The 14739-nt window shown below is 38.9% G+C and overlaps 1 protein-coding gene across 3 annotated transcripts in view; it reads left to right on the forward strand.

Annotated features, from left to right (window-relative positions):
- The first annotated feature begins 1577 nt into the window (after positions 1-1577).
- The window catches only part of U2SUR (U2 snRNP associated SURP domain containing), a 54044-nt gene continuing 40882 nt past the window's right edge, over positions 1578-14739 (forward strand). For 2 of the 3 annotated variants that reach the window (XM_071091067.1, XM_071091066.1), the window contains exons 1-3: positions 1602-1748; positions 10950-10994; positions 12673-12804. In XM_071091067.1, coding sequence (XP_070947168.1) covers positions 1704-1748; positions 10950-10994; positions 12673-12804 — 222 coding nt within the window. In that variant the 5' untranslated portion in view covers positions 1602-1703. Of the gene's footprint in view, positions 1749-10949; positions 10995-12672; positions 12805-14739 lie in introns of all 3 variants that reach the window. The other variant, XM_071091068.1, reaches the window with a different exon arrangement.

A 14739-nucleotide genomic window follows, 5' to 3' on the forward strand; every position in this document is an offset into this window, starting at 1 on the left:
CTAATTTCATGTGTAGCACTTGTCAGTTTCTGATCATTTCTTGTTTACTGTCTGTTCTTCTACCCTCATACCTTCATGCAGAATAGGAGGCCTGGCCTGCTGATTCCTTAGTGACTGGCACATAAGTCTGTTAATCTTTCCTGAGGGGCCAGCCTTGTGTCGGATCCTGTTCTAAGTGCTTCCCTCGCTCCCCACCCCCGCCATTCAACAAAATTCTACTTCTTCAGAGCCGGTTCAAATGCTTTATTCTCTATGACCACAATCCCTCCCCCGCCCCGTCTCTTTTCCTCACTCTTACTCTCAGAATTAATTACTTCTTTCAGAGGTCCCTCAGCTATTGATCCTTCCTTGCAGCATCAATTTAGTTATGCATAGTATTAGTTTGCGGTTTCCTTGTCTCCTTCATTTCTCATTAAGTTTTAAAGCATATGAAGACAGTGCATGTTTATCTGTCTCTGTAAGCCCTACAACACTTTGGGCAGGCTTTTACACACAAAACGGGGCTCAAAAATATTTTGAATAAATGAATTAGGGAGAGGTCCACGAACGCCCTCCGCTCCCACCCTAGTCCTCAGAGCAATACTTTAAAATAAAAATCTGACCATTTCAACCTTGTTAAAGGCCGATCTTCATTCTGAGAATAGAATTCTAACTCCTAAGCACGATGGTGACCTCAGGGCGCTGTGTGAACCTGCACCCACACCCCGTCCAACCACGTCCCTCTCCACACCTGATCTAATAAAATGACTGCTTAGGTGACCTGCAAGACCGGCTGTACTAATTTATGCCACAGGCTTTTACCTCAATTACTCCCTCTTTCTGGAATGTCCTTTCTTTCCTTGCCTGGCCTGATTCAGGCATAGTCTTCTCAAACAAGCTTTCCTTCTTTGAATCTAGGTCCTGATTAATAACTTTTTTAAAAAGTACTAAGTACAGAAAAGTTTAATATGATGCTCCCCCATTTATGTGATTAAAAATGAAAACAATACTAAAGTGTAAAATGTAATCTTTAAAAATGTCACACAACTTTACATGCATGCTAGATTTAGAACACCGTCTGTATTTACGATTTTCTCTCATTGACTGTCTCCACGCGCACCCACTCTGCAGACGCCCTTAACAGTGTCTACTGGATCACCCTCAGGTTGGGTCAAACGCTCCTCTTCTCGGCTTTTCGGGCGCAACCGTATGTCAACATTCACCATCTTAAGATGAGCAGACTGCAAGCGTGGGAGCTGCCGAAGTGGCGAGAACAGCGTTTCCGTCGATCGAGCGCCAGGCCACCGGTCAGCTCCAGTCCTATTTTGAGTTGAAGTAAAAGCTACTCCCTAGATGGCCAGTGCACGTCTTTAAAAAGCGGCTCCCTTCCCACAAAGGAAATACGACTGGTTCGCATCTGTCAAGGGTTGGCGTTGGGATAAGAGAGTGAAATATCAGCTGGTCCTGGACAAGGAGATACTCTGAATTCCCGGACCCAATAACGTGACCAAACACCGTGACTCCCAGGAAAACTAGCGTAGTGAGCGCGGCTGAGGAAATTACTGACACCGGAAGTCACGTGAGCGGCTTCCCCCAAGGTCGCTATCTCGACAGTCGACTATTCAGCCTTGCAGGGTCCTCTGGCGGGCTTCGCTGAGATCCGCTCTTTCGGTGCTCGACTCGCCCGTGCTGCTGCTGCCGCCGAAGGAGGGGCAAAGCTCAAGATGGCGGACAAAACGCCAGGCGGATCTCAGAAGGCCAGTTCAAAGGTAATTTCTGACAAAATTTCGTAAGTCAGCGGATCTACCACTGTCGTCTGGGGCCCACAGACGCTTCTGGCCTGTGAGAGGCGATTGGGATTGGGGTCTGCGTTCTGCTCGCGACGGTAGGCCCGGGCGCCGCCGCACCGTGGTGCGCAGGTTGAGAGGCCTGGTATCTCCCCTTATTCCCAGCCTGGATTCAGCTCGAAACTGGCGTGCCCAGGGGGGGGTGGCGTGAGTGCTTCGGCCCGCACTTGGCGTTGGAGTGAAATCAGGAATTCAGATTGAGGTCCGAAGTCGTGAAAACGCTCTCCTGTATTTCAGCTTCCTGCGCCCTGAGGCCTCCAGACAGCGCCTGGGAGAGAGGCGGGAATCGCTTCCCGGTGCTTAAGTGCTGCTTTTTTCTCGGTTTTGGATCTCACTCACTTCCGGCCTCCCTCAGTTTCCCTCCAAGGAATAAATAATCTTTAGGGTCGCCAGCTGTGAGGGGAGGACCACTAGGGCAAAGACGCGAAGTGGGAAATGCAGAGGCGGGAGCAAGCTCTCCTTTGCAGTGCTTCATAGCCAAGGTTAATGTACACGCTACACGTGGTCTTTACCTTAAGGGGAAGTAAAAAGCACTTTTTAGGGTAGAGGACTCGTGGTCTCTTTCTTCATGTTGAAGAAACACAGTGAAAAGAGAAGCCCCGTAGACTTTTAAGCTACATACGATTAGTAAATTGCATTTGTGTTTACAGGGAATCCTGTGCACGTATTGTGAAACCAGTGAGCTGTGGTGGTAGTTCAGCATTAGTAAGGTTGGGTTCTTAGTTGCCATCTTGGGCGGGACATTTAATCGTTGTTTGCTTTGGTTTTCTGGTCTCGAATATATTAATTGGTACTGCCACTAGGTAGTTAAACTTCCCGATGCTGATGCAAAAAGGTGTATAACACTTTTTTAGGTGCTGGGGACTGTTACATCTTAAAGAGTATGTGTGACTATAAATCAGTTATTAGAAAGTTAAATTTACTGTAGGAGAGAAGCTTGCTTTTACAGTTCTGAGAAACATCAACTCGTTTTCTACTTGCGTTCTCTAATCCGACTGTTTATGCCACTTGGTGAATGATGTACACCAAAATAATTAGTTCATAATTAGTAATGGTCTTACCAGACATCCTTTAGTTACGTAGAAACTTTGATAAGGGGCCAGTTTCGGCTGCTTTACAAGGTGTTGTGTCAGTTTTTTTCCCTCCTCAGTACATTTCGTCTTCTCCCCCTCTTTGGGGGCGAGGGGAATACAGGGGTAACTCTCTCTACCAACTCTTCTCAACAGACTCATGACAAGAACATACCGTTAAGGAGCTATTACTAAAGTTAGCTACGTTCATAACAAGTCATGCATAAGCCTCACAATTTCTGTTTCTTCTCAAAGTAATATTTTAAGTATTCCCTACTTGAGGTCTTGGATACATTGAAAACATTTCAATGTCTGTGTTCAGGCTTCCTTCTGAAATAGTACTTTTCATGATTGTGAATGATGGCTGTTCCCTATAAATAAATTATTGGATTATCCAGTAATCTTTTCTGTTTATATTGCCTTAGATTATAATCTCTTGATGCTGTTAACAGATTTCTTACTGATGTCTGTAAAAGGAATCAGAATATCTTAACTAATTTGGAGGCTGCATAATGTAGTGGGAAGATTATGAATTTTGTTAGCAAAAGAGATTTGAGTTTAAATCGTGACTTGGTAATTAATTATATTTGCGATAATATTAAGGCAGATTGCTTAAACTCTGGAACCTCAATTTCCTCATTTGTAATGTAGATATAATTCTTTTTTTACAAGGTTGATATAAGGATTAAATGAGCTAATGTCTATAAAGTACAACATAATAAATTGTAGTTTCTTTCCCCTCTCCTTTTTTGTTTTTAGAGGAAATAAGTTAACTTTCAAAATGTCAGGATAAATTTTAAACCTGTGATTTGGAATCTAAGTAATCAGCCGTCATAATGACTGCCCAGATAGCTGCTTTTTATTTTTATTTTTATTTTATTTTATTTTATTTTTGTGAAGAAGTCTCACACTGTCGCCCAGGCTGGAGTACTGTGGCACAGTCTCTGCTCATTGCAACCTCCGCCTCCCGGGTTCAAGTGATTCTCCTGCCTCAGCCTCCTGAGTATCTGGGAGTACAGGCGCGCACTTCCACACCCGGCTAACTTTTTGTATTTTAGTAGAGATGGGGTTTCACCATGTTGGCCAGGATGGTCTCGATCTCTTGACCTGGTGATCCACCCGCCTCGGCCTCCCAAAGTGCTGGGATTACAGGCGTGAGTCACTGTGCCCCGCACTGCTTTTTATTTCTAACACAAAATTTGTTAGAGAAAGTGTAAGATCATTTTGGCTAATACTACAGTATTTGGAATTTCTAGCCTTTGATATCTGGTTTGATTTCCTTTCCCCAGGAAAGAACAGATGAGTGGCTTATGTTTTACAATACAGATGGAGTGAACAGATACTTCTGTTTCATGTTTCGTCGTTTTCTTTGGTAGTTAAATTCCCATTAATATGGATGGGGATGCTTATATTTCTAGACATTGGGAAAATGGTAATTTTAAAATATACAGTATGGCAAAACTATTAACATTTCTTAATTATAAAAAGATTAGATTAGATAACCTCTACAGGTCTTCTAGTTGCTTTTTTTTTTTTTTTGAGACAGAGTCTTGCTCTGTCGCCCAGGCTGGAGTGCAGTGGCACAATCTCAGCTCACTGTAACCACTGCCTCCCGAGTAGCTGGGACTACAGGTGCCCGACTAATTTTTGTATTTTTAGTATTTTAGTATTTGTATTTTAGTATTTTAGTATTTTGTATTTTAGTAGAGACGGGGTTTCATCTATTGGCCAGGCTGGTCTGTAACTCCTGACCTTGTGATCCCCCGGCCTCGGCCTCCCAAAGTGCGGGGATTACAGGAGTGAGCCACCGTTCCTGGCCTCTAGTTTTAAAATGATACTTTATGAATGTATACTTGAATGACTTATCTTTATTCATAATTGTCCCTAGTGAAGAGACCCCTATGCACTTTAATTTTCTGTGTAATTTTGTTGTTCTCTGCATTTTAGAGCCTGGCAGATGTAGACATTTAATAAATGTTCTAGAAATGAGCTAAAATTTTCCTGTGCATTTGTTTATCACTAGTCTAAAATATTGCTTGGCTGGGGAGGGGTGTTGACGTTATATTGTAGCTTTGATTTTGAGAGGACAGAGAGCGAGTCTGTAATTGTTTGCTTATAAAATTGTTAAACATTTTCTTATAATTTAATTTATAAAAAATTATTATTTTGGACTGTCAGTTGTTTACTTAGCAAAATTAGGATATGAAGAAAATTTAGTATTTTCTTTCCTTCTGCAATTTCCTGTGCTGGTAATACTGCTAATGTAATGGAATTGCGTGCCCTGCTATTTCACTCTGTGACTGTGGCTTTTTTTTCTTTTTTGCCGTATCGCTAAAAATTGAGTTAGATGAATGGATAAAACAGAAAAAACTACAGACTTTCTTGCACATTCAGTGCTGAATTGCTTTGGAAACTGTTTTGATTGACTGCCTTTGCTGATTAACAAAAAGTATCACTTTTAAGAAATAAGTAAAATGAGGATCTATTCAAGGCTTGTGAACCTTAGGTATTTATTACTGCCAGTTTTCGTTTTTTGTGGTAACTGAAAGTTTATGAAAAAGTCCAAACAAAATACATACCTTGAAAATTAGGCTTTTCACAGTTTGCCAGTTTCAAACTGAATCTTTATTATGATATGGTTGTAACCTTATCTTAAAATATAAGGTAGTTTTTTTTGGTAGAAGGTTTTCGTTTGGTGTGGAAGGTAGAACTGAACTTCCTTCCATTTTCTCGATTGATGCTTTCTTGAAACTTGAACCTGCAGCACTGGTGCTAGAATATGCCTGTTGGTATGGTTTTAAAAATAATTCCTATCTTTCTGGATTTAATTGATTGTTTTCTGAAAGTCCAGTTTTTATTTTCACTTTTTGTTTTTTAGTTCTGAAACTTTGTTTTCCTTGGAAAGTAAACCTTCTAAGAAAGATACCCATTTGCCTTACTGGGTATCATAGAGAGAAGAGCTCATTTAGTATGCAAGTTGAAGACATCTACCCCTCTACTCCCCACTCTTTTTTACAAGGAGCCGTCATTTTTGGAATAAAAAAACTTGCTACAAGATATTAAAATCAAAAATAGTAATATTACAAACTGCCTCTTATTCTAGTATAGGTAGTTTTAACATTTTATTGCACATCAGCTGTGAGCTGTATATTTTGCTGAAATAACGTTTTTGAAAGCAAGATACATTTGTCAGTAGCACTTGAGGCTAATGGTAGTGTTAGGCATCTATTCCCTGAGTTAAAGTTTTTCACAAGGCCGTTCCTCAGTTTAGATAAGCTATAGGTTATTCAGAGTGTACTTACAACTTTTCATATAGTATTGGTAGTGTTTTGAGTAATTTAACAAATCATCTTACATTTGTTATTTAACTTTATTTACATAGTGCTTGTATTAATGATAATTTTTTTTTTAAAGATGGATACCTTGATTTGGCTTGGATAGTGGTATTAAGCTAGGTAGCTGTGGTTAATGAGTGGACAGCCTAGTATGTTGACAGTGTGGAGTGTAATTTTGTTTGGTGGTAGGTACTTGTTCTGACAAATCAAGTATATTGAGACTCTGTCACTTGCCAGATCTTGTGCGTGATGTTGAGTTAGACAATGTTAAATTAAGAATGTACCCATTTTTCGCGGTCGGGCGCGGTGGCTCACGCCTGTAATCCCAGCACTTTGGGAGGCCAAGGTGGGTGGATCACCTGAGCTCGATAGTTCAAGACTAGCCTGACCAACATGGAGAAACCCTGTCTCTCCTAAAAATACAAAATTAGCCGGGCCTGGTGGCGCATGCCTGTAATCCCAGGTACTTGGGAGGCTGAGACAGGAGAATCACTTGAACCTGGGAGGTGGAGGTTGCCATGAGAGCTGAGATTGCGCCATTGCGCTCCAGCCTGGGCAAAAAGAGCGAAACTCTGTCTCAAAAAAAAAAAAAAAAAAAAGAATGTACCCATTTTTACCCATTTTTGAGGAGCATGCTGTCTAGTAGAAGAGAGTCAAGATAGTACAATTAAGGTGTTACTATGCTTCCTGCAGGAGAGATTGTTAAACTTGTGGAAATGAAAGTTGCTGCTCTTAGAGGGTGAGAGGAGAAACGGGGGAGATTAGGAGACAGATACGAGAATGGAGAGCTCACTAGGCAGAATGGTGGTGTTGGAGGAACGTTGCTGTGGATAGCTTGCTAATTTGGAAACTCAGATGTGGGGCTTTCACTTGAAGTAAAATTGGAGCAGCTGGAAGAAAATTAGCCAGCAAGCTGTAGGGCAATAGGTAGTGTAGTTGGCTTCACTTTTATCCCCTTAGCAGTCATCAGAATGATCTTTTTTTCTTTTTAGACTTTCTTGCTGTCCCTCCCCACATTTGTACTGTCTGGTTTCTCTGCTCCAAAATTTCTCTTGTGTATGCTACTTTATTGTCTCAAACTTCCCTTAGTCTTCCTTTTCATTTCTTGCTTTTGTGTCTTTTTTCTTTGCTTTCTTTCTTCCCTCTCGCCCCCGCCCCCCCACCCCGAGACGGGGTTCTTGCTTTGTTAGGCTGGTCTTAAACTCCTGGCCTCGAGCAGTCGTCCCACCTCAGCCTCTTGAGTAGCTGAGATTACAGGCGTGAGCCACTCCATCCAGCGGCTTTTGGGTCCTTTCATTTGGATAAGGAGCTGTGCTGTAGACTTAGGAGATCTTTAAGCATCATTCGTTTGTGTTCTTCAGTTAACAATAAAAAGCCAAACTCAAGACAAATAATACAGTTCAGCTCCAGGTTAAGAAGAGGGAGAGGCTTAGCTTCTGAAGTAGTGCTATATTTACTGTTTACTTTGACTGTTATCTTTAGAAGTTGATTATTCTTTTAAAAATTGTGTTAACTGCTGTTTGAACTGTTCTTAACCCTCAAAAAGTTCTGTGCTGAAAGCTGTTTAGCTATAGGTGTGTATCAGTGGAAAATGTCTGGTTGCAATAAATGTGATTAGTAACATCTTAAGCTGATTGACATCAGCTGATGCATTGTCCTACATCGTACACCGGTGCATTGTCCTACACCATGCTGTTATTGCTCTATTTGCAAATTTATCAAATTGTATTATTTTGAAAGCTGACAAAATTGTTACTTTTGAACTCATTTTTGTATTAGAGATTATTTTATTTGATGAATGGTTATGCAAGTGAGATTCTTAAAGATTATAGAGCTTCATCTTTTGATGACGACTTGGAGTCAGGGAAGAGTTAACTGTCTGGAAATAGGCAGAATGTCTAGGTTCTTGTATCTTTTGTTTTTAAATCCTAGAAATGATGATTTGGATGTGATGGCATAAAAGACTAAAGAAAGGGTAGCACTTCCTTAGTTACTCTTTTGGATGCTTGTTCTTTCTGGGTGAACTTTAGAATTGTTTTGGCAATTCCTTTGCCCCCTTGCAGATATTTCCCTTTGGAATTTAGAGCTGTTGAATGAAATTGTATTAAATATGTAAAGAAATTTAGGTATCATTGACATTATATTGAATTTTCCCATCCAGTAATATGAATCTTTTGAAAAGGTGACTTGAGTAACTGGATTTCTCCTAAAGTTTTTGTTTTTTCTTCACAAGGGTTATATACATTTATTAAATTGGTTTCTAGATGTTTTTATATTTTTTGTTGCTTTTATGATTAGGATGTTTTTGTTACCTAGCAAGTTAATACTGGTGTATTGGAAGGCAGTTGACTTGTTTTTGTTGTTATTGTTTGTTTTTGAGATGGAGTCTCACTCTGTTGCCTAGGCTGTAGTGCAGTGGTACGATCTCAGCTCACTGCAAGCTCTGCCTCCTGGGTTCACACAATTCTCCTGCCTCAGCGAGTAGCTGGGACTACAGGCGCCCGCCACCACGCCCGGCTAATTTTTGTTATTTTTGGTAGAGATGGGGTTTCATCAGATTTGGCCAGGATGGTCTCCATCTCTTGATAAACCTGCCTCAGCCTCCCAAAGTACTGGGATTACAGGTGTGAGTCACAGCTCCCGGCCCAGGCCGTTGATTTTTTTCACTCCCTTCAGCCTCTTGCCTGAACTACTTTTGTAAGAGTGGTTGTTTATTCTTTTGGATTTTTAAATTTCTAGATATTTGTAAATTGATGAGTTTCAAGATATGTTTCAGAGTGTGTTTCATAGTTAATACTAAAAATTTTCTTCTTTTATACCATCTTGACGTTTAAGAAAGATTAGCTGCAAGAAGAAAATGAAGGTGGAGACAAAAGTTGGGGACAAAAAAACCATGGACAGAAAGAGTGAGATGGGGCTGGGTGCAGTCACTCATGTCTGTAATCCTAGCACTTTCAGAGGCGAGCAGATCCCCTGAGTCACAAGTTCGAGACCAGCCTGGCCAACATGGTGAAACCCTGTCTCTACTAAAAATACAAAAATTAACCAGGCATGGTAGCACGTGCCTATAATCCCAGCTACCGAGCAGGCTGAGGGAGGAGAATCACTGGAACCTGGGAGGCGGAGGCTGCAGTGAGCCAGGGTCCTGCCACTATATTCCAGAGTGAGACTCTGTCTGAAGGAAAAAAAAGAACAAAAGAAAGAATGAGATGGGAGGCGTCCCAGTGCTTGGTTGTCCTTGGCTGATTTTTGCCTGTGCTAATGTGCAATACAGTGGAGTTCAGAGGAGTAAATTGATTCAGTGCAAACTTCTTACCAGCTGTTCTTAGCCTTATGTTTGGACAACATAAATAAAACAATACTGTATGGATCTATATTAATCTTCCTGATTTGCTCTTTTTAAAATAACATACGAATCTTCAATTTTCTCTTAAAATAATTTTGTCTTGAGCTTTATATGACATCTGGACTGGGAGTTGGGGTCAGGTGAGATATTTGTGATCTCAATATTCTTGATTTCATTTGAACACTTAACACTTAAATATATAAATAAGAACAAGTAAAATTTCACTACCCTGTACCCTCAAAAATAAAAACAGCTCGGTGACAGTTATATTTTGGATCCCCAAGTAAAAATTCTTGGAGAATCTTTCTTTCAGAAGGATAGCATATATTTAGTTAATAGCCTTGCAGCTTGTCATCTCTGTCTTTACATGCGTAGTGAAAACAAATTATTGCATACCATGTATAATCTGATCAGTTAAGAAAAATTGAAGTTTTAACAGTTGACATTGCTGGAAGATACCATATGAACTCTTTCTCGTGCCACCAGGCAGCCTGTGACATGCTATAGAATCATCTCCCTTAAAATGAGTTGTAAATGGTGCTGTATTGAAATTTGATAATATTTTCTTGAACTTTCTGCAGAATTTGTACTTTTTTTTTTTTTTTTTTTTTGAGATGGAGTCTCGTTCTGTCACCCAGGCTGGACTGCAGTGGCATGATCTCAGCTCACTGCAAGCTCCGCCTCCTGGATTCACGCCATTCTCCTGCCTCAGCGTCCCAAGTAGCTGGGACTACAGGTGCCTGCCACCATACCCAGCTAATTTTTTGTATTTTTTAAGTAGAGACGTGGTTTAACCATGTTAGCCAGGATGATCTCGATCTCCTGACCTGGTGATCCACCCACCTCGGCCTCCCAAAGTGCTGGGATTACAGGTGTGAGCCAACATGCCCAGCCAGAATTTGTACCTTTTAATAGACAGCAAGCATTTATATGTGGATTTCTTTATGTGGCTTTGGGTGGTTAGAGAAAGGAAGAGAGTTTTTGTACTGTGAACCAAGAAGTTGCTGGGCAGTACTGTGGCAGTAAATGATGCATCTATGTTTAGGAAGAGCTTTTGCCTAAAACTTCTGTTGTATAAATGGTGGTTAGGTTTCCAGTGTATACTATAAAGAGGTAATTGTGCCTCATATATATCTCACTAGTGTTTATATTATATTTTTGGAAATATGCAGGCTGAATTTTAAAGAAATGACTTACACGTTTACTTTGTATCATCATCTTTTCCTAAGTCAGAGACTGCCTTTGCTCAGTTTAATTAACTGAGGAGAAATTGCCAGAAGTAAGGAAATACTAAGTTTGTATAACATGAGAGACATAGTTTGTTAGTGTAAGACATTTTTAAATTATTGACTTTTATTTTTAATACTTGTAGACGAGATCATCAGATGTTCATTCGTCTGGATCTTCAGATGCACATGTGAGTATAAAAGGCAATCTTTGTCTTTTTTCCTTTAAAATTTAATTTCTCCTCGTATGTTTCCCTACATCAATGATTTTACTTCACAAATAAGTACAATTATATTGTGTGTGCTTTTTTTCCTTTTACTCTTTTTTTCTAGGTGCCTTCCTTTTTTTTATGTTCTACTTGCATAAGTTAGCCCTCTCAAGCCATGTTAGAAACCTAGTATGTATATTTCCTTATGATTTTTATTGTGTAAAAATCTGTACATACATACGTATGTGTACTTACACTTTGACTATGGGAATGCATTATACACATGCTTTTCTTACTGCACAGAACATGTGTTGGAAATTCCTGCAGGTAAACTGTTATAACTCTTATCTGTTCTTTCTTAAAGCATCATAATGTTCTATGGTGGGGAGGTGCAGTTGTTTGTTATTTGTTTGTTGATGGGCATATATTTTTTGTTAAAAGCTTTCGAGTAACATTTTGGATAGATAATACTGCAATAAGTATTTTTTTGTATATGTTATTACAGCAGTGTTCAAAGTGTAGTCTGAAGACCCCTGGGAGTCAGAAGATCCCTGGGAGTCACTGAGAATCTCTGAAAAGGGTCTGTGAATTCAAAACTATTTTGTAATAATACTAAGGCGTTATTTATGCCTTTTTCACCATTTTGGCAGTTGCACTAATGCAAATATAGCTGGAGGTGCAAAAGCATTCGGTGGGTAAACTGTTGGCACTTCAGCACAAATCAAGGCAGTGACACCAGAATATACGTGTAGTCGTTATATTCTTCCCCAGCAGGCACAATAATTTCACTTGAGAAACCAGCATAATTAGAAATAATTTTTACTGCTTCACCAAGCAGTAAAAATTACTACTATTTTACTACTTCATCAAGCAGTAAAAATTTACCATTGTCTTGATCTTTTGTATAGTTTGTCTTAATATTCTATGTGATAAGAAGTACGTATAACACTTATGCTTACCAAAATGTGATGTTTGTTTGAGTTGAGAAATGAAACTAGTTGCTTTTTTCATGAAACACCGGTTTTACTTGGGAGTGACTGACAGGTAAACTATGGTGAATCAGACTTGGGGATTTTGGCAGACATTTTCTTGAAAATGAAGGTAATGAACCTGTTACTGCAAGGAAAACAACTGTTACCAATATAAAATTCAAGCTTGTGAGTTACAGTTATTGAAAACTTCCCCTGTTCTTAAGAACTCTTTTACGCCGAGTGCAGTGACTCACACCTGTAATCCCAGCACTTTGGGAGGCTGAGGCGGGCGGATCACCAGGTCAGGAGATCGAGAACATCGTGGCTAACACGGTGAAACCATGTCTCTACTGAAAATACAAAAAAATTAGCCGGGTGTGGTGGCAGGCGCCTGTACTCCCAGCTACTTGGGAGGCTGAGGCAGGAGAATGGCGTGAACCTGGGAGGTGGAGCTTGCAGTGAGCCGAGATCGTGCCACTGCACTCCAGTCTGGGCCACAGAGCCAGACTCCATCTCAAAAAAACAAAAAGAACTCTTTTGATGAAATCAATGGTGATATTAAGGGATGTGATATTTTGATAATGTACAATGAAATTTGTGAATATCTGACATGGCTTATTTCTAGTTTTCAGTGCTGTATATGTATGCATGTGTGGTTTGTTTTTTCTCTTGTTTTGCTTTTCCTAAAGATGGATGCATCTGGACCCTCAGATAGTGATATGCCAAGTCGGACGCGACCTAAGAGCCCAAGAAAACATAATTATAGGAATGAAAGTGCCCGTGAAAGCCTTTGTGATTCTCCTCATCAGAATCTCTCAAGAGTGAGTATAGATAAGATAAGGTAAAGATAAGAAAGGATAGTTAATGGTGTTAATCTGTCCTTGATTGAATTTAGTGGTTGAATATTTGGTTTTGTATGTGTTTCATCTTATTCTATTTGAAAATAGCATTCTTTTTGTATTTGGGATAACAGTAAACTCGTTTATATAGGGACATCCTTTTAGCTCAAATGTGAGATATATTTCATTTTAGAGTTTTAAATTTTATTCAAAAAGAAAAGTGGTGTTTGGATTTAAAATGGTTAATTGTCAAGTTTATCTTTCCCCACTTATATCAAAAATTTATTGAACCAAGTACCAAATATCAGTTACTGGAAATGCACAGATCATTGAAACACTATTCTTGTTTCCAGAGAGCTTGTAGTCTCACTTTGGAAAACAAACAGGAGCAGGTGCTATTCACTCTAATAAGTGCAGTGCCCAGGGTAATACAGGAACACAGAGAAGGAACTTCCTCACTTTTAGATCTGTAAAGTGCTCTCAGGCTCTTTTAGACTTTTATTCTATGTCAAGTAATTTTTTCTTGTGGTTAAATTTGTAGCATAACACAGTCATCACCAGCCAGTATTAACCACTGACAACAAATTATTTTTCTTGTTTAATATTTCTAGGTATAAATATATTTTTACTTTGCCTAGATTTATTTTACAAGAACCCATTTTAAAATACCCTGTTTTTAGTTACAAATTTTTTTTCATTTCTGCAAAAATTCTGTAAACAAACTTTTGAATGATTGCTTATATTGTTTATTTGAATAAATACCCCATAGTTTCCTTAGCCATATCTCTCTTGGGTGTCTGAATTTAGCTCTTAGGGTATAAGTAAAATTTGAGCATGGTGATTTTTCCTTGGGTTTCATTTAATTCATATATAATTTTGCCACTTGTTTAAACTTTTGAAGTTGAAACCGGAGAGACCAAATGATGGCAAAATGATTTTCTATTTTGAGAAAATGTATTTTGAATCTGCTCCTGAAACCCAATATTGACTTTTAGGTTATAAACTGCTTTATTTTTCCTCAAAGGGATTTTAATTAACTTTAAAATAGTTAGCAGCAATGTTACTCTTCTATTCTGCATCTCCCAAAGGCAAGCCTATTTAATGACTAGGGAATTTAAAGTCTTAATTTTGTAATTGGTTAGCTTCTCATTTTAGTAGAGAGAGAAACCTTCAGATTTCAGTATTTTAGGTTGTATTTAATAAACATTTCCTACCTTTTAAGTTTATAAATCAAATGAGTAACTGATTGAACAAAAAGGTCTACAGACAGTATATTCAGGCTATATTTCAGAAGGAAGTTGCCTCTAAGTTGCATAAATGAAGACTTCATTAAAATACTGTTTTCTTATATATAAAATTGATATAGTTTTACTTGAGCTGAAACCTTGAATACTGTAGGTGATATTTTAATCCCAGCAAAGAATGAAATTATGTTCATAAATATCAGTATTATTGATGAAGAATGAGGTTATTTACCAAATTATATAAAAGAAGTTATTTATAATATGTAAAATGAGGGTTGTAGATGGTAAATTCCTGCCCCGGGACCATGGAAATGTTTGCCTCCCTTTGCCTACTTCAGGATCTGTTTTCTGTCATTGCAACTTTTCCCCAGAAACATCTGTACTTTCCCTCCTCAAATGCTTTTATTCTTGTTCTAAGCATTAGTGTCTGTCTCTTCTATTTTTACCTTTTTTTTGAACATGCCTTTTGCATGTTTTTGACCTAGAGCTAGTGAATGAAGGCATTCTTTGATGAATACTTAACGTCAGAGTCAAGTAAGATAGGCACCTGACGTGTAGAGTAGCCCCAGCTTTTCTTTACAATGAAATTTTTAAAAATGGCAATCTATTCTGAAGACTTAGTTATCAGTTGATGTGTATTAAAGTTTTAGATAGCACTAAGAATGTATATGTA

The sequence above is a fragment of the Macaca nemestrina genome, chromosome 2, assembly GCF_043159975.1.
Source record: "Macaca nemestrina isolate mMacNem1 chromosome 2, mMacNem.hap1, whole genome shotgun sequence".
NCBI lineage: Eukaryota > Metazoa > Chordata > Mammalia > Primates > Cercopithecidae > Macaca > Macaca nemestrina.